Genomic DNA, 23,289 nt, shown 5'->3' with positions numbered 1-23,289 from the left:
TAAAAACCCACCAGATAGCTAAATGGTGAAGCTGTGAAGAAATTTAAATCAGGTGAGACTTATAAAAACAGTGTAAAATAACTTTGAGGTCATTTGAGCTTTAATAGCTTATGCTTTATTTTAAACTGAACCCATAGACAAATCTGTGTCAGCTGTGTTTGCCGTCTCCTGGCCCAGATAGGCCTGTGTTGTGTCTACTCAGAGGATGTCCCACATTCACCCTGCTCTTTGTTTCCAGAATGACAAACACATTAAAACAGCAAAAATAATAGAAATGCTCTGGCATGTGGGCAACTTCATCCCACCAGTGCCTGATATATGCATATCTATATATGTAATGAGATGTGACTTCTTTCTTTAATGATGGAAAGTAAAAATAGTGAAAGAAATAATACATTCAGATTTTATGATGTTCAGCATCAGGCAATGGTGGTTTAAAAATAAAAATCCAGTCACTACTTCCTTCAGTATGAGTCACTGCTTCTAAAACAGTGAACATAACAAAAGGCCATGTCAGGATGTGGAACAATGTTCTTTACAATCTACTTACATGTACTTTTTATTTAAATATTTTTTTACCAGTAAACATACATTAAAATTTGGGGAAAAAATAAAATAAAATAAAACAAAACAAAAATGTATCTTTTAAATTTTTGTGTCCTCTTTAACTGAAGACATAAAATGTCCCAGAAAATTAGGTTGGTATTCCAGTTTCCTAACAGTAATACCTCACTGACTTTATAAGGACAAAAAAAAAAAACACTCTGATTTATGTATACTCTTATGATTTTTATTCATAAAATATACGGGGAGGTTACATTCATGTGAAACTCAGACACATACATCTTTAAACATGTTGGGGTATTTGGTACATATACTGTAAAGAAAGCAGTTTTAATCTGGTTATTTCAGGGGTAAGAATATAGTTTTTATAGCACAGTGCACGTAATGGAGCAAAGTCTCATCAGGTATTGACAACACTACTCTGGATTTATTTTTAAACTGTCATTTATTGTCTATCCATATGACAGCAAACATATATAATAAAAAAGAAATGCATAAAAACTAAAGAGTATACTCATGCTGTTACTAGATAACATCCATATTAAAAAGAGGTGAAAATGCAAGAGACAAGGATTCTGATTTCTGAGTACAGCTAGTAAGTCACCCACAACAAATGCAACACTTAAAAAAAAATATATATATATATATATACTGTTTTCCCTCAGTAGTTTACCATTTCTTTACTGACTGAAGTAACTCAAGATAAATTGGTTAACTCATCATTTTGTGCTCAGACATGACAACTTTCTTCAGACCCTTAACCCTCCTGTTTTCTTAAGAAATGGGGTCATTTGGACCTCACCAGCTTTTTACTCTGTGCGTGGTCCGGCGGGGTCACGCTGACACTTTTGCTAGATTTCTTTCTGTGTGTTTTCAGGAACTACTGTCTTGTTTCCTGTCAAATTCTCTTAATGTCTTCAAGCAAACTTTAACCACTCTTTTACTATTGTGAGCTAAATGCCACAATTACTGAATGCAAATCACACTTTACAAATTTAGATTTTGAATCTACTGCATTTTTATTTGTTTCGGGATTTCAGTAATATTTTAGTCAGTAATTATAATGTATTAACACTTAATGTTCACATCAGTATTGACCAGCCTAAATAAAAATAAAATATTTTCAATGACCATTATTTGTGAGTCTGTGTCCTCCTGCTGCAAAAAGTAAAAGTTTTACAAAAATAACAAACCTCCACTTTTTGGAATAACTACGCTTAAGAAAAATATCAATAAACTCTGCTCAATGTTCTCACTATTATACAATTGTTCCAGTTGAAAATACATGATTATCTAATATGAATTCATAAATAAGTAGTTTGGCATAACCACAGATAACAGGTGGTCATTTTGTTCATTTTGACTACAGAAACTACCAAAATTTGCATACAAGACTTTCTAGCTCACAAAGAAAGTGGGTTTACTTTAATTGGAATGTAAAGTACCTTGAGATGGCATGACTGTAAACTGAATCACAAAATTTATAAAATAAAAACACTGATTTGAATAATTGGATGATTTGAATAATGCATAAAATAAAATAAAAAATCAATAGAAAAACAATATCAATTTCAGTGATGTATTAAAGATGCTCCACTCTCTGTAGTAACCTGACACAGTGATCAGCTATTTTTCTTTTTGGCAGCACCAGGAATAGTTTCCATAGTAGTAGCATGTAAATGAAAGGAGGAAGACAACATTTTCAAAACAAAAATACAGTTTAAAGTAATTTTTTGTCTTTTGATGAAACAAATGAAAAAGAAATATTCAATAGATTCAACATAAAAATCTCACATTTTCTTTTCAATTTGACACTGCATGCATGCAGTAAGTACTCTTGGCACCATGCAGCATTGCACTAGTATTGCACAAATAAAAATATCCAAATTGAGACACAGTAACACCTTGACAAGAAGTGACAAAAAGGTAAGTGCTATTTCTCCTAGAACACATCCCAAAAGATGACATCAATTCATTTATCTCTATTCAGTTTCAATAAAACATTATTTGTCTATTTTATATCACCTTGACAATTTTTAAAATGACCTATACAGCAATACATATGTTTGTTGATGCAGATTTATATTAGGAAATGAGTTTTCTGACATGTCCCTCAGGAGTCTCCTCACTATATAATGCAATTCAGAGAGATATGAGTTTTCTATGGGAACTGCATGCTTGGAACAGGTGTACAGAAAACAGTCAAGCAGGTCATTTCATTCTTGCTTATTCACAGTATTGATATGGTGTCGAAGGGACAAAGATTGATATATCATATAGGTCCAGTTTTTGGTCCACTGTGGTCTGCAGTATTGGTCAAACAGACCTCCGCTGACCTTGAGCATGTGCCCTGTTGACAATATTCTGGTACATTTTGGACCTGAGAAATCGTGGGTAAGAGTCTTTCTCCATGAGACTGTAGATTTTACCCTGGACTTCATTGAGACTGGTTGGAGTGGGATCTGACAGGCTCTGTTTGGTCTTCTCTCTTGTCCGGTAGTCAATGTTCACCTGTCAAAACAGTATGAGAAAAACGGATCGCTTACATCTGAATTTTAGAGAAGTAGCATTTCGAATAAAAAAAAAAACAGTTTCACTATGTTGTCAGGAATGAAAGAAACAGAACAGTTGCCAATGTTTTATATGACCAGAAGCAACTAATTTTGTTTGCCTACCACCTTAATTTTTTTTTTCTGTCCAGTGAAAAACCACAATTCAGCTTCACACACACGCCCACACGCACACACCAACTAGTGTGACAGTTAGGTGTGGCACCACTATGTGACCACGGACCAAAACAAAACAAAGCCATGGTTCAGCTCTTCAGAAACTACACTTCAACTTTCCATCCTCTTTTAATGCAATATTTCAATAAGTTCAACAAACTACAGGTCATTAGCTATAAAAATATTTGTTCAAAGTTTCCTATTACAATTTGAAAAACCACTAACATTTCCAAAATACTGATATCAATGCAAGCCAATTTTATCTTTCTCAGCTTTTTATGTTAATAAAACTTGCACACCAGAATTTTTTATGCTTCTGTGTAATATTATGTAAACTGCTAGAAAAGTAGTATATTATTATTTAAATGTTGCCAAATTTGTAAAGAAAATGCCTTAGAAAATTAAGCTGCAAAGCTGTACTTATTGATTGTGCATTAAAAACCTCTGTAATGCTCCTGATGTAACAACCATTAGGATTAAAGACAGCACACTTTTTTTTTTTTTAACCATCAAAGTAAAACAGAGTGCTCAAGTTCTTAGGTTGACAGGTTGACATTTCTGAAATATAACTTTGTCTTGGCTTAAGGAAGACAGTTCTAATACAGTTTTAATGTTCTATCTATGAACATCAAAATGCAGACATAACACACCTCTCTTGGTGACTGAACCTCAATGAATTCCTTGAATATCTTGTTTGCTTTTGACACAAGTTTGGTTGAGCTCTTGATTTTTTTGTACTCCTCACAAGCCATCCAAAATTCGATGTTTTCATCGCTGAATTCAGACTTGAGGAATGTTCGAAATGCAGCAAGCCCATCTGCACATAACAAATAACACAGACAGAACAAAAAACATGTCATGAAACACATATAGTGATTAGCAATCCTTTTATGTTTGTTTCTGAGGTACAGCAATAATGTTCCTGGGTCAATTTGACCCGTGGAGTGTTTAATTATGCAATAGTGTCAGAAACCAAAAAATTCCTCCAAAACATTTTTGTATCTGATTATTAACTCCAATACTAACCATTTCAATCAATATTTGTACAATGATATTTTTTTTATTTCTCACAAATAAAGGCTCAATAACGACAACTTACTCATTTACTCATTTGGACATAAAAAATGGAATTAAATTTTTTTATGTCCACTGAAAAAAACTTACAAACAACAAAACAATAATTTCCTTGAAGTTGATCTTTTGTAAATTTTTTTATATTACATTTAGATTTTTTTTTTTCAATGGGTGATCTTTATAATTGAACTTGAGTCACGTATACTGTTCAGGGTCAAATTGACCTGTTGATTAAAATCAAGAGAACTGAGTCATGCAGAGAGTATTTATGTTTTCCTCCACTTCTGCTGAGTGTCCACTCAGTGTGGGTGGAGTTTGCCCACGGGAACAGAAACGGTTCCCATCAAAAGTTGCATGAACACCTGCTTTCTAGCTGTTTCCTAGTGAAATAAAGAGAATAGTGAGAAAGTGGGCTCGTGGGGGTGTGCATGTAGGGGTGTGGTGGTGGGTGTGTGTGTGTGTGTGGTGATATATGGTTCGTAGCTGCAAAGAAACATATAGAATTGGACATTATTTTTTAATCTTTTTTACTTGACTGCCAGGTCAAATTGACCCAAACAGTATTCTATGTAAAAAGTAGATGCAAGGGGGGTTGCAAATGTGTAAAATGAATACATTTTCATTTTATATGTAGAGTACACTTATTAAGATAAATAGAAAAAGTTTCATGCACAAAAATACTTCCAACTATTTAAAAAAAAAAAAGTAAACTTTAAAACCGGTCAATTTGACCCGCAACATAACAGAAGGGTTAATAGATGGCTTCACTGTGATCCATAAAAAGTGTAGCATGTTTTTAGATATTTTTTTTAACTGCATTTTCATGAGACGAAGTTGGTCATGCTTTAATTGTTAAAGCAGAAACAAAAAAAAAAAAACATGATTTGACATTTTAAATGTGATCAGTTAATGTTCTCACAGGTGATGCTGACAGAAGAGGAGCATGTTTTTCTACAGGCTTGTGTCATGTTGACCTTTAATTTCCACCCTGTTCATTTCTGTTGTTTGTCTGACAAAGCTAGTAAGCACAAAATGGGCTGTTTTGCTAATTGTACAGTAACGCAAATGGGCATAGGAGGATAACATGAAACACGGTGTGGTCTGCTATTTAAAGTTCCACATGCGTTGTGTCAAAAGATCGTGTTTCTTCTTAGATTAGGACGACCCAACATCACATGTAAAGGTCATATTTTTAAATTAAACAAAGTGCAAAAGTGTAATCAAAAATTGTACAATACACAGAGACAGTAATGGTTTATGGCTGGTAATTTCCTGTCCTGAAAGTAAAGGTCATTACATGAGTTTGTGATCAAACGTCCAAAAGTGCTTATTTATGTCAAATCAACAGCTTGCTCTGTGTGTAGCAGTTTACTCAGAGATGCTGTCAAACTGTTACTATTGCCATTACGACCTAGTTCTCATATGATTTTAAAGTGTTCAGTAATATATTTCAGACAACAAAATCATAGTTAAATATTTAATTTCTCCACCTTAAGCCAAAGTGCCCAAGTTATTTGAGGTAAAATGTTTTTGTTAGCTAAGCATTGTATAAGAACATGTTCTGATTATTTTTAAAGGTAGAGCACTGATTTCACAGCTGAAGGCAGCTGAGCGGCTCAAAGGGAAGAGAACAGTGAAGTTGACATAAGGACAGATGGAGAATGAGCTAAGATAGGAATACATAGCCTGTTAGAAACAGGTTATTTACTTTAAATGTGATAAAATAAACGACTGAGACTCTGCAGAGACTACATTTTATTGCAAATAAATCAGAGTAATCATGAGCAGCTTTAAATAGAAAAGACAAAGAAAGCTCAGACAAGTACAAGAGATTCAGAAGAGACCGTTTGCTATTGTAAAGTATTCAGACAGCAACTTTGATGCAATGTGATTAAAAATGCCTGTTAACTTTGTAATGTTCTTGAGTCAAACAGGCCAGGAGTGAACTTTTTATTTATTTATTTAATAAAATAAAGGCTTGCGTGATCGCATTTATTATGAAACACATATGCATGTCTATGCACATGTTGTAGTGGACATCGCTAATGCTCAGTCAACTGTCCAGGACACGCAGGTGTGTCACATCATTTTGCGCCAGGGAAAATCTCTATTTTTGCCTCTGTAAAAAGTCCCATGCTTATTTTGTTTGTGTGTTAACCCAGTCTTGTGTTATGTCATAACCTCCGTCAAATGTAAATAGATTATGTCAATATAACACTTTTTTTGCTTTGGTAAGTCTGTAAACCCTTCCCAGGCACAGTCACTTTTATGAAAAGAATACAGTTGGTAAATTACATGAATTCTGTTAGCGAGGAGGATTTACAGAGGAACTCATGAGGCATAGTGAAAACAATTCAAAGTATTAAAAGTAATAAGAAAAGAAGTGATTCATCACCAGGCAGTTTGCACATAAATATATATAGGTTTTGTAGTTGGCTTGAAAAACAAAACTTTGTCACTGGTACTGCAATGCTGCACAAAAGTTGTATACAATGTATTTAGCATCAACATGCAACAATAGTTGGATATAGATTTGCCTCACAAAAAGCTGCTGGAATCAGAAAATACTAAGGCTTTGTGGGTTATGGAAGCACAATTTTCTTGATGAGTTTCCAAGGAAGACATTTTGTCATTTTCATTAAATTACTTTTTTTTTAAAGATCTCAACTGGTTTGTTTAATTTCAATAAATTAATATCTATTAAGGTGCTTTTCTCACTAAAATGAAATTACACAATGTCTGTGAAAATAAGTCCTGATTCATACAGGAAACAGTTAACAAACTGATAGTGCTTAAACATTTATCAAATGTTTACTACAATTGATTTATTAAGTTGTAACAGATTGATCTTAGGTCTCTGATCATGTCCTTTTTCATTTGTCAGTTCAGCTGGTTTGAGGTCATGCATGCTACGTCACATTGCTTGTTAACTAAGAATAAACACATGACCTGTCAGTACAGAAGGAACTGAGATGATAAGTCTGTCCCAATTTGTGCTTGGTCCAATGGGGAAGGTCAGTGACAAGTATGACTCATTATGCAGTTAGGAGCCCTGACAACACAGAAATAAGACGCTTACATAAGAAGAGCTGGAAAGGGGGACGACTGGAGTTAACTCGTGTCAAGAGTAAACCTCACAAAGAAAAGGAGGGTATTTTAAGGTACCCTTATTATTAATAATAATAATATTTTTTTTTATTTTTTTTTTACTTTATATTTAACTTTCTTGTATGGTCAGAAATGATTCTAAGAAAAATCAATTAACAGAAACTTACATTTGTGAGCAAGAAGGTGATCAAATGACTCAGACCATCGAACAACTTCGTCTGTTGATAGTCTGAAGGAGAAAAAGCCAAAGAGAACAGATTCATTAAGATGGTAACAAGCCATTATGCTTTCATTGATTTTTTGAACCAAACATGGGTCTTGACATTTTGATATAGGGATTATTACGTGATCTATCTGCTGCTCTAAATGAATCTTCCTCTCTAGATGATGAAAGACCAAGACACAATAAATTACATTGAACTTTGTAGTTGAAATATAGCTGTCTTGAATACTCCTGAAACAATGTAACATTTTATGTCTACTACAATAGTTCACAGATTCTCTTTAAGTCAAGCATGGTATTTTACAAAAACAGTTCCAATACATAATCACAGAGGAACTACAGAGACCAACAGCTCAGACGGGAAAATCTGTTGACAGGACAGTTGATGGGGAAAGAAATGAGATAAAATGAAATGAGAAACCGATTCACACTGTCAAACATGGTGGTGGCAGCATCCTCCCATGAGGATGAGTTTTCCTTCATTGGCCTGTAAAAGTATTTGACAAACACAGAAGCAAAACGCTGTCTTTGGGGAGCGGACTCACTTCAGACATCTTGCTGTGGTCTCATGAGCAGGAGGCAGGAACTCCGAGAAGTCACTGTAGGAGTCCGATTTTTTGGAAAGACAGCCTAATCTGGTCTTCATGGTGATAAGTCTGGGGATGAAACATGTGGGTGGTTCACAAGTGACATGGAACATCATATTTCCAGTTTCCTCAAGCTTATAAAATATTCCATAGGAAGCATTCAAAGTCATGGCATCTCTATATCTGGGAATTCGGGAAATAGTTTGACTGTAAAGAAAGCAAAGTAAAAAAAAATATGTTTTTTTTCTTATTTTGTCATTTACAAAATAAGAAATCTACATCTACAGTCAGCTTAACCAAATGAGGGAATAAACAGAGCAGTTAAAAAACAAACACTAATTCATTTTTATACGAGCTGAAATAATTAATGCAATTTATTAATACGCAATTTACCTTTATGTATAGCATTTTATGAAACTAACTATTGGTGTGTGAACCATTAAAAAAAACAACAACATTTATTTAAAAAATGAAATGAAAAAATGAAAAAAACTATTCCCTCACTCCACCTGAGCTATAAATACACTAAAATAAACCATACCCCCTATTTCCTATAACAGCCTGCCTCAACTCATTTGAACACTGCTGCTGTCTTGTTCTGTTTGTCAGCGTTCTGCCTGTGGGACACATGGGTCACAACAGATGGGGCGTGACTATAAAGATGCTGCATCACAAGCCACAGACTTCTTTTAACACTAGGTTTATTTGAAACAAAATTAAGTCCCTTTTCTTTTTGCATTTTATTATGCCAGTTAATATTTTTCAATTTCATCCTCATGAACTAAACTATGTTGATCTATGTGTACACTAAATTCTCACCATATGTTTTTTGACTGCTTATCAAGGATATACATGTCAGATACACGTAAATTTAAAGAAGACAATCCGAACATTTTAAAAATATGTATCCATTTTGAACAAATTGTATTTTACTGCTTTCACAAACAGGGGTGCTGTGAAGCTGATCAGGTTTATTTGTTTTTGCAGTCAAAAGATGTGTACTCAGAGAGATAGAAGGGAGGGTGGGCAAATTAACAGTTTGGTACATTGTGTGAACAGAAAAGAACATCAGGGTAGGCTTAAAACATAGAAATATACCAACAGCTTGGGAAGAAATCATTGTTCAATCAAGACTGTGCTGTCAAATAAGAGTCCCTGCACACACACAGCAGAGCAAAGAACTTACTAAATGATCAATTAATTTAGAGACTTAAATATGTTTTTTCTATAAGTAATACCAATGATTCAATATTTAAGAATATATGAATTTCTATTTGACTTCTACAAAGTGGTAATGGAAACTTCTTTAGAAACAGTCTTTAGAAATTAAATAGCTAAGAAACAGTAACTCCGAGCTACAATTTTGTTTGTATCAAGAATTTGACGATCAAGGCTTAGATCTTTGCTGGATCAATGCTAAATTAAAATTTAGTTAAATAAATTAGACATATTTTGCACATTTGCTCACTAAAAAGCATGGGAACTATTGAACGCATGTCTGAATTACAATCATAAGAAAAAAATGCGTATATTTTGGCTAGGTATATTAGATCCTCAAAAATACAAAAAATACTCAAAGCAAAAACCGGGGCAATCTTATTTTGCACGATGAAAAATATCTACAAACTCAGTCAAGTTGTTATTCTGCTATGTGAAAAATTGTCTTAGTTATTAGTAAAAATAAAAAAGTTGCAGCACAGTACTACAATACACACTAAAACACTACCCTTTTTTCTTTTTTTTGTTGACAGATTGCAACATATTTTTAGAGGATAAACATTTTATAAAAAATATAGTTAAAGCAATTTTCAGACCTCAACACCAATAATGGCAATTGGTATCTTATTTATGTGTCACTTTTAGATTGAAATCACCTATTTCTATCTAAATTATTACATCTGCCTATGATTCTTCCTGTTTTCATATTTTCAAGATCGTGTGAAGAGAGTGTTCTCATTACAGGAATAATGCCAATACTAAATTGTATGTCTTTTGCTTTATCCATCCGTGCATCTATCTTGTCACACTAAAAAAAACGTATTTTATATATAGTTTATATGAAGTATTTATCCTTGATCATAATGCTGCTGCAGAAAAAAAAAATGAAAGAAAGGACTACTTTGAAGCTTGGAACTTAAATTGGGAACATTGCATCAAATGTACATTTCATTACTCAGCTAAAAGCCATTTACTGAAACTAATGGGCTACACCTACCACCTAAATTCCAAAGCTTTTAAAAATTTCACTTTGTGTTTCCCACTCACTCATGAAAGAATGTTTTAATATACGTGTACATTTGACAAAACATGTGCATTTGCCTTCAGACTGGAACAACTGTACGTCAGGTTTTGGTATTAGCTAATAACATGAATTATTTGTCACCCTACTTTGTGGTCAGGATAACTGAAAGGCGTAAATATATTCCCACAAAGAACTTTAGTTTGCATCACGAAGAGTTAACCCCCTAGTTTTCCAAACTTTATATAATCTGTAATGGATAAAACAGATGCAATGAACTAGAAAGGTAGGTTGCTTGCTCATCAGAATGTGTCATAATCTCAAGGCAGACTCACTTCACTGATGAATAGTTATTTTCAGAGTGCTGCAAAAACAATAGGTAGTGAATAAGTATAACAGACTATGTATAGAAACATTCCCCATCAAAAATCATAGGAGTGTCACGCAATGATTACAGAATAAACAAGCAACATAATAAAAATACTAGTGTATTGTGTAAAGGGTTTTTGTTCTGAAACAAGGATGTGGAGGAGAAAAAAATAGTGCTAAGTATTCCTGTTAGTGATATAAAAGAAAGTGGCCATCATCATTTTAAGATGCAATTCATTTAATGTCGACATGATACAATTCTTTGAAATTCTCAGTTTTGCAAATTTGTATGAAAGTTACTTGTTTCACACCATTGCAGCTTAAAAATTAAATATTCCAGACATAAATAATATTGTGATCTAAAATATTTGTTGTCATTTTGATTTTTAGATCTACCTAATAATTAGGCAATAAACTAAGTAAAGTCCTATAAGAAACTTTTGCCTGTTTTAATAAATCTGTTTCCATGGCATGACAGTGTATATTTTCAAGACTGAAAATGTTGCACAATACCCAAATTTGCCTTGAAGAGCTTTCCATCTGCCACATAATCCACAGACAGCAGCTAGGGAAGGACAGCACAGTACTACTATTCACTAAAATGCCATGTTTTCTGGCATGTCTTTGAAAGAAGTCTAAACTATTGGAATGTTATAATGGAAAGTTTTTGTAGGTTGAACATTTAAAAAAAAATTAAATAAAATTATCTTGTTACCAGTAAACGGCCTAGAACGACTGCTAGCACATCTGGAAAATCATTCAAGTAAAATGATTGGTTCTACTAAAATTATGAATCCCATTTTAAAACATATTATAGGACAGTATGTGCTTTATTTAGATTACAAGGGCAGTCACAATATAGTTCATGCAGTTTAATATTTTTTATGTTTGTCAATCTCTCAATGTCTCCTCTGCCTATTTTCTTGGCTTGTCTGTGTGCTAAAAAGTCAGGCTCCATGGCTCCTGAGTGTGCTGTATGCTGCAGACACGTGCTACTGAGCTATTTATAAAAATCCCTGACATATCCATGTAGTCAGGAGGAAACGGCGCATGTTCTATTCAACCATGCAGTAAGGCCGACTCCTGGAGGAAAAAATACAGTACATCTAAAAACAGCTCCAGCATTCTAATGTCTCAGACATTCACAAGCACGTGTAAAAGTATTGGTCAACATTGCCTTGTCCTCTAGTTTTTTTACATGCCCGATGAGTATACATTATGACATTATGTGTGTGTTTTAGCATCTCTCAACTTGTAAAGTCCATTTCTCCAACAAGTACTTACTTGTGAGGACCCACTGCCTATGAAGAAGTGATGTTTTTGTGTTGTAGGAAAAAGGTGTGAATTGAGTTTAAGTTAGGTTTGGGGTTAGGCATACACTGGCAATGGTCAGGTTATTGAAATGAATAAAAAATGTAGTAAATGCAAAGTTCTTGTGTAGACAGGAAGACATACAGTATGTGTGTGCATGTGTATGTAAGTTGGGTATTACCTAACTCAATGCAATACAGGTTTTTAGACCTCCATCCCTGTCCTCGTTTTTTAAATGCTAATGAGAAATATCCGCAAGTTCTGTTCAGTGGATGTGTATTTTTAGCTGGTATTTTGTTAAGAGTTCACAACAAATTCCCTCTGAATTCATTAGTGTGACCTAATTTAAGCAATATGTTAATTTACTCTGCAATATCTACAGCTGAAACTATTTTTTAAACCAACAAACTATATTTTCCCTCTGCAGTACAAAAGTAAGATTTATACCACAAATACAAAAGATCATGACGCATGCAAGGATCCTTGAGTGCAAGTATTTCCAGTGATGTTAGTTCTCAGATAAAAGGGTCTGGTTAAAAAAAAAGTGAAACAGACATGATGGAACGATTTCTCTGTCTGTGGCTGCATTAGTATTTGTACTATCAGAGCATGATCAGTGGAAATAGAGTATGACCTATTCATTGTAAATACTTTTGGGTTGTTATTGACATCCACTCAAGAAACAAGTAGAACATTAGTTTTTGTCTACCTGTCTGTCATAACCACAGCTGAAAAAGGTATGCATTTATTGATTGGTGGTTTATTTTGAAAGACTGTATTTTTATAGGGAGTATTGTTTTTCCACCCTTAGTTTGGATTCATTCTAGAATGCTCCAGGGCACAAGGTGTTCCCTAACAGTGTTAGCTAATCACTGTTTTGTCACACATACGGACATCCTCCTGAAAGATTCAAATGGAACTGAAGCGACTTGCTCGATCACTGATGAAAACCCACAGAACTGGGAAGTCTTTTCACACTGTGTGAAAACAACAGCCTATCTCTTCAACATTAGTAAAAATAAGGTGATGATTATAGACAGGAGGGGTCTCATCAAAAAGCAGAGATGGAAAAAAATTAAACAAAAACGGAGTGTATTTTATTTTAAATTATGCAACATAAAATTTAAAGATGACCCATGTTTGGTGATCAAAAAAGATGAGAAAAAGCTTAAAATAAGTGTTTTTTCACACTCGACATTAAATTTATAGACTGTGTTTCAGTGATGTCATATTTCCTGTTTTATAAAATGAATTTCTTTTTATACAGCAGCTTCCTGGGAGGTGCCTTTGTTTCACGATTTGCATCTCATCCACATTTTGTGGCAATTCTCCAACCATCCTAATGTCAATGTTCTCTCTTTGGATCCTATAGCTTACTCCTTTATCACCACCATTACAAATACCATTGCATCTAAAATCAAATAACAGTTGTGTGTCAGCTGTTTTTAGTGTTTTATTGAGTTAAGAGTGTGAAGACAGTTATACAGACCAATTAAAATTTATCTTCCAATCCATCATCTAAGTTTGCTTTATGTTAATTTTTAATCTATTGCTTGATAAAGGTGAGGAATTCTTTATCATTTGTGCTATTTGTGATTGTCTTTGATATACATTTATTATAAAATCATACTTGATGTCATACAAGAAAGCTGAGGATATTTGTCCATTTGTCTGAATATCAGCTTGTTGCATAAGATAGAGCTGACATTTTTCTTAACTACAACTTCCCACGTCATCAGATATTAACTGTCATCTTTACATCTATTGATTAATCACTTGTTAGGCTTGGAAATTAACTCAGCTGCTCAGGACCTGTTTCTTTGCTCCCTTGCCAACCACGTGTCTCACTTTAATGTTTCTGCATGTGATTCAGATCTTTGGCTTCAGACATAATTAGCTTATTATTTTAACTATTGTGAATACGAAAAAATACATGTGATAAATGCTTCTATCTACAGTAACTGCCTTGTAAAAACATTTTATAGGTTTTATGTGAACAAAAGTAATGAAAAACCATTAATATATTTAGCAAATTAATGTCCTTTTGAGAAGGCTAGGGCTGCTGTACACATGGACAGACACATACAATACTACATTCAAAATAGCTCAATGTCTGTTAAATGTGGGATGCCAAATTTACGAAGCAGTGAATTTCACCGTAAGCTTTCAATCTATCTTCTTTCCACAAGTGAGTTTCTGCTGTTTCCAGACTAATTAAGATGCAGGGTGACTCAGATGAGAGTGACTGAGCAGTAGCTACGCGTTTGTAAGACCTTGCATGTTTCTTTCCTCCCTGCTGCAAAGATGTCAGTTTTTAGACTTGAGTCACAGCACAACAACAGCAGTCTTGAACTTGTGTGTGTGTATATATATATGGTATGATATATATATATATATATATACCATAAGCTTGACAGCCCACAAAAATATGAATCTAACCATCTGTTACCATCTTTAGTAACAACAAAATATGAAACGGTCTGACTGAGTTCATTTCCATTATCATAGATACTTCCATATCTTCCATGTCTGCAGAGATGGTTGAATAATGCCATTTGGGCTGCAGAGATGCTTGCTGATATTCTGGTCCATAATTGCTATTGCTTCCTAGAGAACTTACAATTAATTTCCTTTGTGCATGATTCAAATTGTTGAGTTCATTAAGTGGTTCCCACCACTTCTTGGGTTTAATCTGTATAAATCCCCCACTTGAAAAGACAGTTTGCTTCAGAAGATTTTGCACTTGACTTCACTTAAGGACCAATAATTAATTCTTTCTTTTCTCTCTTTTACTTTGAAAATTGTTGAGGTAAAAGTGTATGGAAGTATCCTGCTAGACTTAGAATTGTGACATATTTTTTTTTATATTTTAATTTGATAAAATGAATGTTTCTCTGTAAAATCTTTGAGGCTTGGAATATTGCTTTTATAACTATTCTTAAACTTGTCCACAACTCCATCTCTGACCTTTGTACTGTTTTTCTTGGTCTTCATAATACTGATTGTTCACTCAAGTTGTCTACCAAATCTAGATGTTCTTCACAGAACAGCTGCAATTAGAACTTCAATGAAATCACACAGGTTCTCTATTTAATAATTATGTCACTTCTTGTGACATTTGTTAGCACTTAATGTTATTTATTGGTATCTTAACAAAGTGGGCCTAACTGCAAATGCACATTAAAATGAGCTTCTTAGCTTATAACATAAATCCAAAGAATATATATAAGTGGCATAAACAAAATTTGAGATGCAGGAATATTAAATAGGTACATCAAAATAATGCAAATAAAAGAGCTGCATTACATGGATTTCTTGTAGTGCAATGCGGTATAGTATAGCGTAAGTAGGTATTTTTTATTTGCATTCTTTTGAACTGCATAGAATGATTAATATCTCGACAATAAATCTGTTAAAAGTGTAGAGATATGTTATTTTTAACTCATGTTCTCTCTGACTCTTACCATTTGCAAAATAGTGTAAGTTGCTGATTTCCTCTGTCATCTCATTTTTTCCAGTGTCATGTGATAATGTGCATTGCTGTTTATAGTAAACACAGTTCTGTTGTGTTAATGTCAGCTCTGAAAAGGCTTCTGGGAATACAGACAAATTTGATGCAAAAGACTTGGGGGTCAGATATGAATGAGGTTCTAATTCTAAGGTCAGATTATGGAGTTTATGTAATGTTCTTGAGGCACAATTCCTTTTTATTTTTGATACTTTGTTAACATGCTGTTTAGTTATTTTGTTGTTCGGTGAATGTATTAAAAATATCAGAGTGAAAAAAGCAGTTGTGGTTGCTGGTAGGAAATAAAACTGCTGCTAAATATAGCGAGGGCAATGAGGAACAGGAGATTAAATTGGTTTTGACATTGCTGGGAACCTTGCTGATGTGGTAACAAAACTGCACCTCTGCTGTTTTCTTTTGTTAGTAAGGACATTAAAATAATGATGATGTTTTTTATTATTATTATAACTATTATTAATATTGCTAAGACTATAAAAGGTACAGCTATATAGAATGCTTAAAAAAAGATCAGACATTTTGTCAAAAATTTCAAAATAGGGTATACTGAAAGATATTATGGTATTTTCTCACCATTAATCCTTTCCTTTGACCACACCTGAACTCTTTGTCTATTCTAAAAGTCAACTTGGAATAAAACCAACTGAGGGATTTCAGCCACATAAAGACCTGATATCATTTCATCAAGTTCATTTGCAGAAAAGTTAACTCATCACATCTCACCACATCAATGTCACACTTCTGCTCCACCTTCCATTTAACTTTCTACTTACTGTACATCAGCATAATCATGGCTAGCTTAAAGCAATATATATTTTATACCACTAAACCAGCACAACATTTTTCTTTGCTGCTACCAATGTGTCAGTGTTGGTCATCATGCTTTTTCTGGTTTTGTTAGTAGCCTGCAGAGCTTTAAACCATCTGTTCCCTTAATGGTTTTAATTCTAAATTTTGTTTATATTGGTGCAATTATTTTTCCAATTGGTTTTGTTTTCAGCTCTCACATGCCAGGTGAATTAATTACAACACTTATTGATATTTATTTTCTGTTTTGGATTCTTTTTGCATTTGCCGTTTGTCATGACAGGATTTTATTCCTTCCATCTTCCTTAGACTGTAATTCTGCCATCAGTCTATCTTTCCATTTGTTCATTCCTTTACACATTTGTCTTCTATTCTTGTCCTGTTCAGAGTTTTAAAAAAGATGAACGCGTTTTATGTAATGTAGCTCAAGATGACTTCACTATTGGTTTTTAGGAGTAGCTTCTATTTGCAGCAAAAGTCATGAATCTTTTAAGCTGTTTGGGATAATAGTTCTGTATTGGCCTTGTTAATATGACTGACTGAATGACTTTTTATTTTATTTTTTTATTCTGAGCCTTGCTAAAGTACCACCATGGGTACTTCAAATATAGCTTCAAAACCATTGCACTATTTAAGTATATTCTTAGAAAACCTTATGATAAAGCAAAGCTGTGCCAGTGGTAAAATAATATTGACCAGTCACCTGAATCTATTGTCTGCTGATAAGAAATGTCAATATTTAAAGCAGTTCTAAGTATTGTAATCTATTGGCAGAACATTCATTATGGATTCATTATGTTGATAAGGTTTTGTTTTGGCAACCAGATGCCTGTTTCTATAATAGAGGTGGCTGCTCTTGGTAATAAATGTTTGCAGCTTTGCAGTTATGACTTGCTTCTTTTGGGCAAAAAGGTGAATGCTTTGACATGAATAGGTTTTGTCTGTCCGTGGCTTGATCAAACTATCAATAGCACTGCTAAGGCTGATGAGGGCAAGCCAATGTCTTGCCTTAACTGCTGGATAACATTTAGCTCCATGATAAAATTAGATCATGTCATTTACTGTGAGCTAAATCTGAACATGATCTGATTTAACTGGACAGAATGGGTTTTTGCATGAGCTTGCTAAATTTAACCTTAGAGGCACTGGAAGATTGGTTGGACAGCAGGGACTCAGTAGTGACAAATCACATTAATGTGTGACTATAACTGGCACAAAGATAAAGAGAGTTTAAGGTAAAGCTACATATATGTCTTAAAAATATTGAAGTCAGAACAAATTATGGCACTTAATAAATTAATGCTCAGTAATTAGCAGAAACAGAAAGCCACAGGTGTGCAGTGTTTTTCCAGTTAAATGGGTCTTTTGGCCAGGGTGCCAAAGTATGTTCTTATGTATGGCTTTAACTGTGCTACAAACTGAGGATAGGTCTCTTACCACTCATCCCGCCTTTAGCCATTTATGTAATCAGTTTGTGCCAGGGATTTATTTTAGATTGCAGACAGTGGCTTTATTCCAAGGGCTGCCACTAAAAGCATTTCTCTTCTAGGGGATTTACTAAGTTTGTCATATTAATGTAAGCAGTACACAGTCATTTAATATTATGTTGCCAAGCTTATGGTGCAGTTGCTCATTTACATTAACCACTGCGTTTGGTTTGAAAATTGGAACAGAACCCAAATCACAGATTTCTTGTTGGATTAAGAAAACAGTCTGAATAACTGTTTTCTTAGTCATCGGTCATAGAAATAATTTTCTATATTATTTTTGGCTTTCAACACTGCTTGTCTTTGCCTATGAAGAGTTTTGACTTTTACTTTGCATATGCATAACAGTCTAGTTCATTTATAAAGTAATAATAAAGAGCCTGCAGAGAAGATGACTTTCTTTCCCTGGAAAATCTTCAGAGGTGACACAAACAGAGACTTACTTAAAAGTAAAGTTACAAATAAAAAATGTTTATCTGCACAACATTGATTATGAAGCACTTGGAAGCAGAATTAAACCAAAATGCTTATGCAACCACAAAACATTAGCAAATCATTTTTCAGGAATTTTGATACTGTTAGGATTATGAATTGCCTCTTTATTTTTAGATTTTCCTTGTTGTTAATGGGTGGGACGGGAGCTAAACAAGGGGACAGCAGGTAAATTTCATGCCAAAATAGGGCATTAATACCATTAACCTCAGCCATCAGCCATCAGAACCATCAGCCTCCTGGTTCACAGGGACACTCCTGGATTATGCCCTGCCAAATACTCAGCAAAAGTACAAAATGCACACTGAAAATATTATACAGAGAGACACTGTCATTAATTTATGACAGTTATATTTTAAGTACACAACTGCTAATACCAATTACCAATTACAACAATTGGCACAAATAATTTGAAAATCACTTCAAAAAGTAGCATAATAGATGCAACAGCACCATAATGAGTATAGTTTCAATAAGACTTAGACAATAAGCGTTAGTTCAACATACATAGGTTTTCATTAAGGGATTAGGGTTTAAAGTAAAACATTTTCTAAGCATGTCTGTTTTGGCCACTGATTTCAAATAATCATAAAAATATGCAATCTTAAATCTGATCAAGCAAAATGACTTGCAAACCTATCAAACCTCTCATATAAGCCCCTCTAACGCCACAAAGAATATAAATTGTTTATCCGGTACCCAGACTGAAAACATATTGAGTTTATAAACGAAATTCTATTGTTGTTCTTCACTTAACACAGGCCTATCATAAATTATTTGTAGCAACCTTCATGAGGTACTTTTTGTTTCCCAAATAGAACTGCTTAAATATGTCATTGTACATCTCTTGACTCAATATTCTATTTACAAAAAGTAAAATGTTAATGAAACCAGTTTCCTACTTGCGTATTGTACCAAAGGCCCCACTTATACCAGATTAAGACCTCATGTCCAGGACGAAGGCTTTAATCAACTTTAAAGCTGATTATTATGAACCACTCTATTGAAAAATAGAGTCTCTGCTCACAATATTTGCTCCTCATCAATGTCCTCCTTACTCTTTTACACACCCAAATACCAGGCTAGGATTCTTGAGTCTGTTTTAATTTGAACTACCATTTGGAAAAACTCACAACTTACTACAGACAGTTTGGAGTTTGATGCACTACTAAAGAGCAGGACACAAGATTGTACCAGAACCACTGTGGGAATCAGCTGTTTTGCCAAGACAAATTACATTAGAATATTTGGAGCACTGCCAGGTTTGGTGAGGGCATGATTAGCTCTTGTCCCTGGTTAAAGGGACAGCTGGTGCATCCATTCTACACATCATGAATAAGTGACCATTGTTTTTTAACACTCAAATACATCAAACACACCTTCCTGATTTGGGCGGTCTGTTTAAGCTTCACAACCTCTAGCTGCACTCTGTGTTTCATGAGATGCTCATGCCTACTGCAACCTGCTGTCTTCTTCTCCTCCTCCCAGTTTCTGCTTGATTCTCTTCTGCCTCTCCTCCACCCAACAACCCACCTTGGACTTCAGGATCAAGGGTAATCTCCTCTCTTCCTGGCATGTTAGCTTATGGGCTAGAGATGCACTTATCACTCTTGAGATGTTGAGTAGCATGGCTTTGGGGTGATGAACTCTGACCAAACTCAAACTGATACTATATCAGTTATTGAAGAAGCATTTGTACTTTTACGCAAGTTGTCTGAATTGAACTATAGTTATGTGTAGAGATGCATGTGGCCATCTCAATATTTAGTTTTTCAAAACAAGATGATAGAGATTTCATCTAATTGTTTTTTATTAAAGACTTCATTTTAAAAAAGATATTAAAACAGCATGAAACATTCCTAAGCCTTGCTGCCATTAATTGTTCACTGATAATTACTAAATAGTTTAGCAAGGAGATATAATTCTACAACAGGTGTAAGAGAGAGCTGTTAAAGTAAAACATGGTTTCTTCCATAGCATATTCGATGTGCAGGAATCTACAGAATAGCGACACTTACTTCAACTCTGAAACTTCCAGAATTTTGCCAACATCTCCAGGTTCCATGCAAACAGGGCATGAAAACTCAAAAACAGAATAACTTTGCTGTAGTTCATTCAGCTTTCCTGTTATACTCTGAAAGTCTTTTTGAAAACTGAGGCATTTACTTTATAATAGAATTTATAATAGAGTTTACATACATGCTAGGATTTGAATAATTATTTGCATAGTTTTAACTTATTTTAAATAACATTTCTGCTGGTATCTGAATATCCATGCTGTTGCATTTGTTATTGTTACTTATTGTAAGTCATGTGTCTTTAATCCCAAATACACATGCACAGTTTTGAATATTTTTAAAATAGCCTACCCAGCTGAATATTCCTTTGGACTGTAGTACGCTATCTTTAAATAACTGCACAGTATTAATGTTGCAATTTTGCCTTTAAAATATTTTATTCTTTATTGTGTTTTTAAATATTTTATTTTTTATCTCTGTGTTAACCTTCTTGCTTTGATTGCTTGTCACTTTGCTGTAGTTTCATTGGAATTTCTCCATCGTGGGACAATAAATTAATTTCTATTCTATTCCTGCATCTTCCTTTTTTTTTTTTTAAACACTTATTGACATGAAAAATAGGTAACTTTGAATCTTCTTCTCTCTACACCAGAGAGTGTTATTACACTCACACTGGGAGAGTAATAATGTGGAAATGTGCAATGTGGAACGTACTGTATGCATTGCAAAAGATCTCTTCTTGACCATGTAGAGAACATTATAAAGCCAGTATCTTAGGTAAAAGACATGACTCACCACAATACTTTTTGAATACGCAACTAAACAGTTATCCCTAGCTGTCTAGACTATAAGTACAGATAAGTTTCAGCCAAAATTGACTAGCGAAAAATAAAAAAAGAAACAAACATGCATGGGATTACAAGCAAACAGACTGGGACATTACATGAGCTCTTGTAAATGTTTTGTTGACATTGCTGTGCAGTTGGCTGCCTTGTTTTTTTTTTAACCATATTCCTCATTTAAGTAGATATATTGTCAGGACAACTCACTCCTTTGATATCACAGGATATAAGAGTGTAGAGATTCTGGTTGGAAATTAGAATCTAAATTTAATAAACTTCATCTTTGGTGGTATTTAGAAAGCATTTTGTTATCTGTGCACACTCTGTCTAGCTTGGGTGTTCACCTACACTTGTTCATGCACTTGCAAGACGTTTTAATCCACCGCTAGAATATAAAAATGTAAATGTGTCTTGATGTGTACTCATATTTACTGAAATGTTTGTACAGAAGCAGATAAAACAATAATCTCTTTCACTCATTGTTATTATTCCTGCAATATCGAAGCATTATGAAATTAAGCATCAGCACATTCTTTCTGGCATTTGTTTGTGGTCATTATACAGATTTAATGAACTGTGTGGTACATGTTAATACAATTATGAAAAAAATAAACCAGTTTTGATGTCGCCCCAAAATAGGCAAAATATATATTTAAATTGAGATGACATAGTATTGACATCTGTGTAAATTAGGTGTACCTCCAGTCTTGATATTGAAATCAGGTACGTCCCTTCGTGGGTAGAAAAGTTTATTTGTTAGATAACTTTAAGATCAAGTTGAATTATTAAAAATAATTGAATAATTCCATGTGTTGTGATTCTGCACATGGATAAACTCTACAAGAAATAAGCATTTGTTTTTGTAATTCTGATAAATATACCCCTTAGGAATTTTGCTGACGAAGAACAGGGATTAAGCAAGAATGACTGAACCATGTACAGTAGGTTCTATGTGGAGATTTAAAAACTCATTGCCCAGAGATGGCACTTGACTAGGCTTCAAAGAATGGCCCAATCTTTGTTTAACACAAAGTGAGTGATATTTATTAAACTGAAAGACCACAGAGTATTAGCATCAAGTGAGGAAAGTAGGGGGGATTGAATTGATGATTAACTATATTAACCAAAAATCACATAATATACAATACAGAATTTTGATTATGCAGCATGCACAGAGTAAGATGGATGAAATGTAATTGTGGGATATCAATAATAAATGTCTGCCATGCATTTATTTGGTTCATATTTCAATGTTAGCAGCAAAGACAACAAATTACTTTATTAAGTGTTTTCCTGCTTGAACAGTAAGCATGCATAATATATAAAGATAAACACGGTAATCACTCGTGAATTCTAAAGGTTAATCAAGCCCCAAACATTGCTCAGAGTTCAGTGTCAATAGAATAACTACATAACAGTGTCATACAATAAATTAACATGGATCATTTACCTTGAGCCTGATGTATGAGAGATCAGCTGCACTCTCTTCCCTTCCTGTTTTACCACTACCTATCTATCAATGTGCGTTTTGGCAGAACGCAAATTCTGTCTAGCCAATGCTGTTATTTGTATGAAATTGTGTAGCTCAAGACTAAAGATATCTCGTGTTTCTGATGCCAGTGAGTGGGAGCTACATGCTGCACTCTCATTGGTGTGAAATCGAAGGGAGAAGAGAGAGAGTGCGGACAGGCGAGATGGATGGAGGCAAGGGGGGGGAGTGTAGTCAGAGAGCGAAACAGAGTGGGGAGAAAGCTTTGTTTGCTTGGGGAAATCTCCAAGGACAACCCTGAACACATCTGTGAGGTGGAGAAGTGCCATTTGGTGATGCAGTGTTTGAAAAGGTGAAAATGTGAACATAAACGGGGGGTGGAGAGGGAGTAAATAGGTTGAATGTTTTTTCTCTGATGAAGCAATAC

The 23,289-nt window shown here is 34.2% G+C and overlaps 1 protein-coding gene across 2 annotated transcripts; it reads right to left on the bottom strand.

Annotated features, from left to right (window-relative positions):
- Nucleotides 1–768: 768 nt before the first annotated feature.
- On the bottom strand, nucleotides 769–23,019 carry LOC116726465 (regulator of G-protein signaling 8-like). Of its 2 annotated transcripts, none has more exons than XM_032573207.1 (5): nucleotides 22,824–23,019; nucleotides 8,241–8,351; nucleotides 7,640–7,701; nucleotides 3,941–4,107; nucleotides 769–3,075 (listed from the first exon to the last, which is right to left on the bottom strand). In XM_032573207.1, the coding sequence occupies exons 2-5, from the start codon at nucleotides 8,339–8,341 to the stop codon at nucleotides 2,881–2,883; spliced, it is 525 nt and encodes a 174-aa protein (XP_032429098.1). In that variant the 5' UTR covers nucleotides 8,342–8,351; nucleotides 22,824–23,019; the 3' UTR covers nucleotides 769–2,880. The 2 variants fall into 2 exon arrangements, with proteins under 2 accessions (XP_032429098.1, XP_032429099.1); XM_032573208.1 differs by lacking the exon at nucleotides 22,824–23,019 and adding an exon at nucleotides 18,714–18,861.
- Between the last annotated feature and the right edge of the window lie 270 nt (nucleotides 23,020–23,289).

This window comes from Xiphophorus hellerii, chromosome 9, assembly GCF_003331165.1.
Source record: "Xiphophorus hellerii strain 12219 chromosome 9, Xiphophorus_hellerii-4.1, whole genome shotgun sequence".
NCBI lineage: Eukaryota > Metazoa > Chordata > Actinopteri > Cyprinodontiformes > Poeciliidae > Xiphophorus > Xiphophorus hellerii.
The sequence above is the reverse complement of the archived record's forward strand: the minus strand, read 5'-3'. Positions and strand labels throughout refer to the sequence as shown.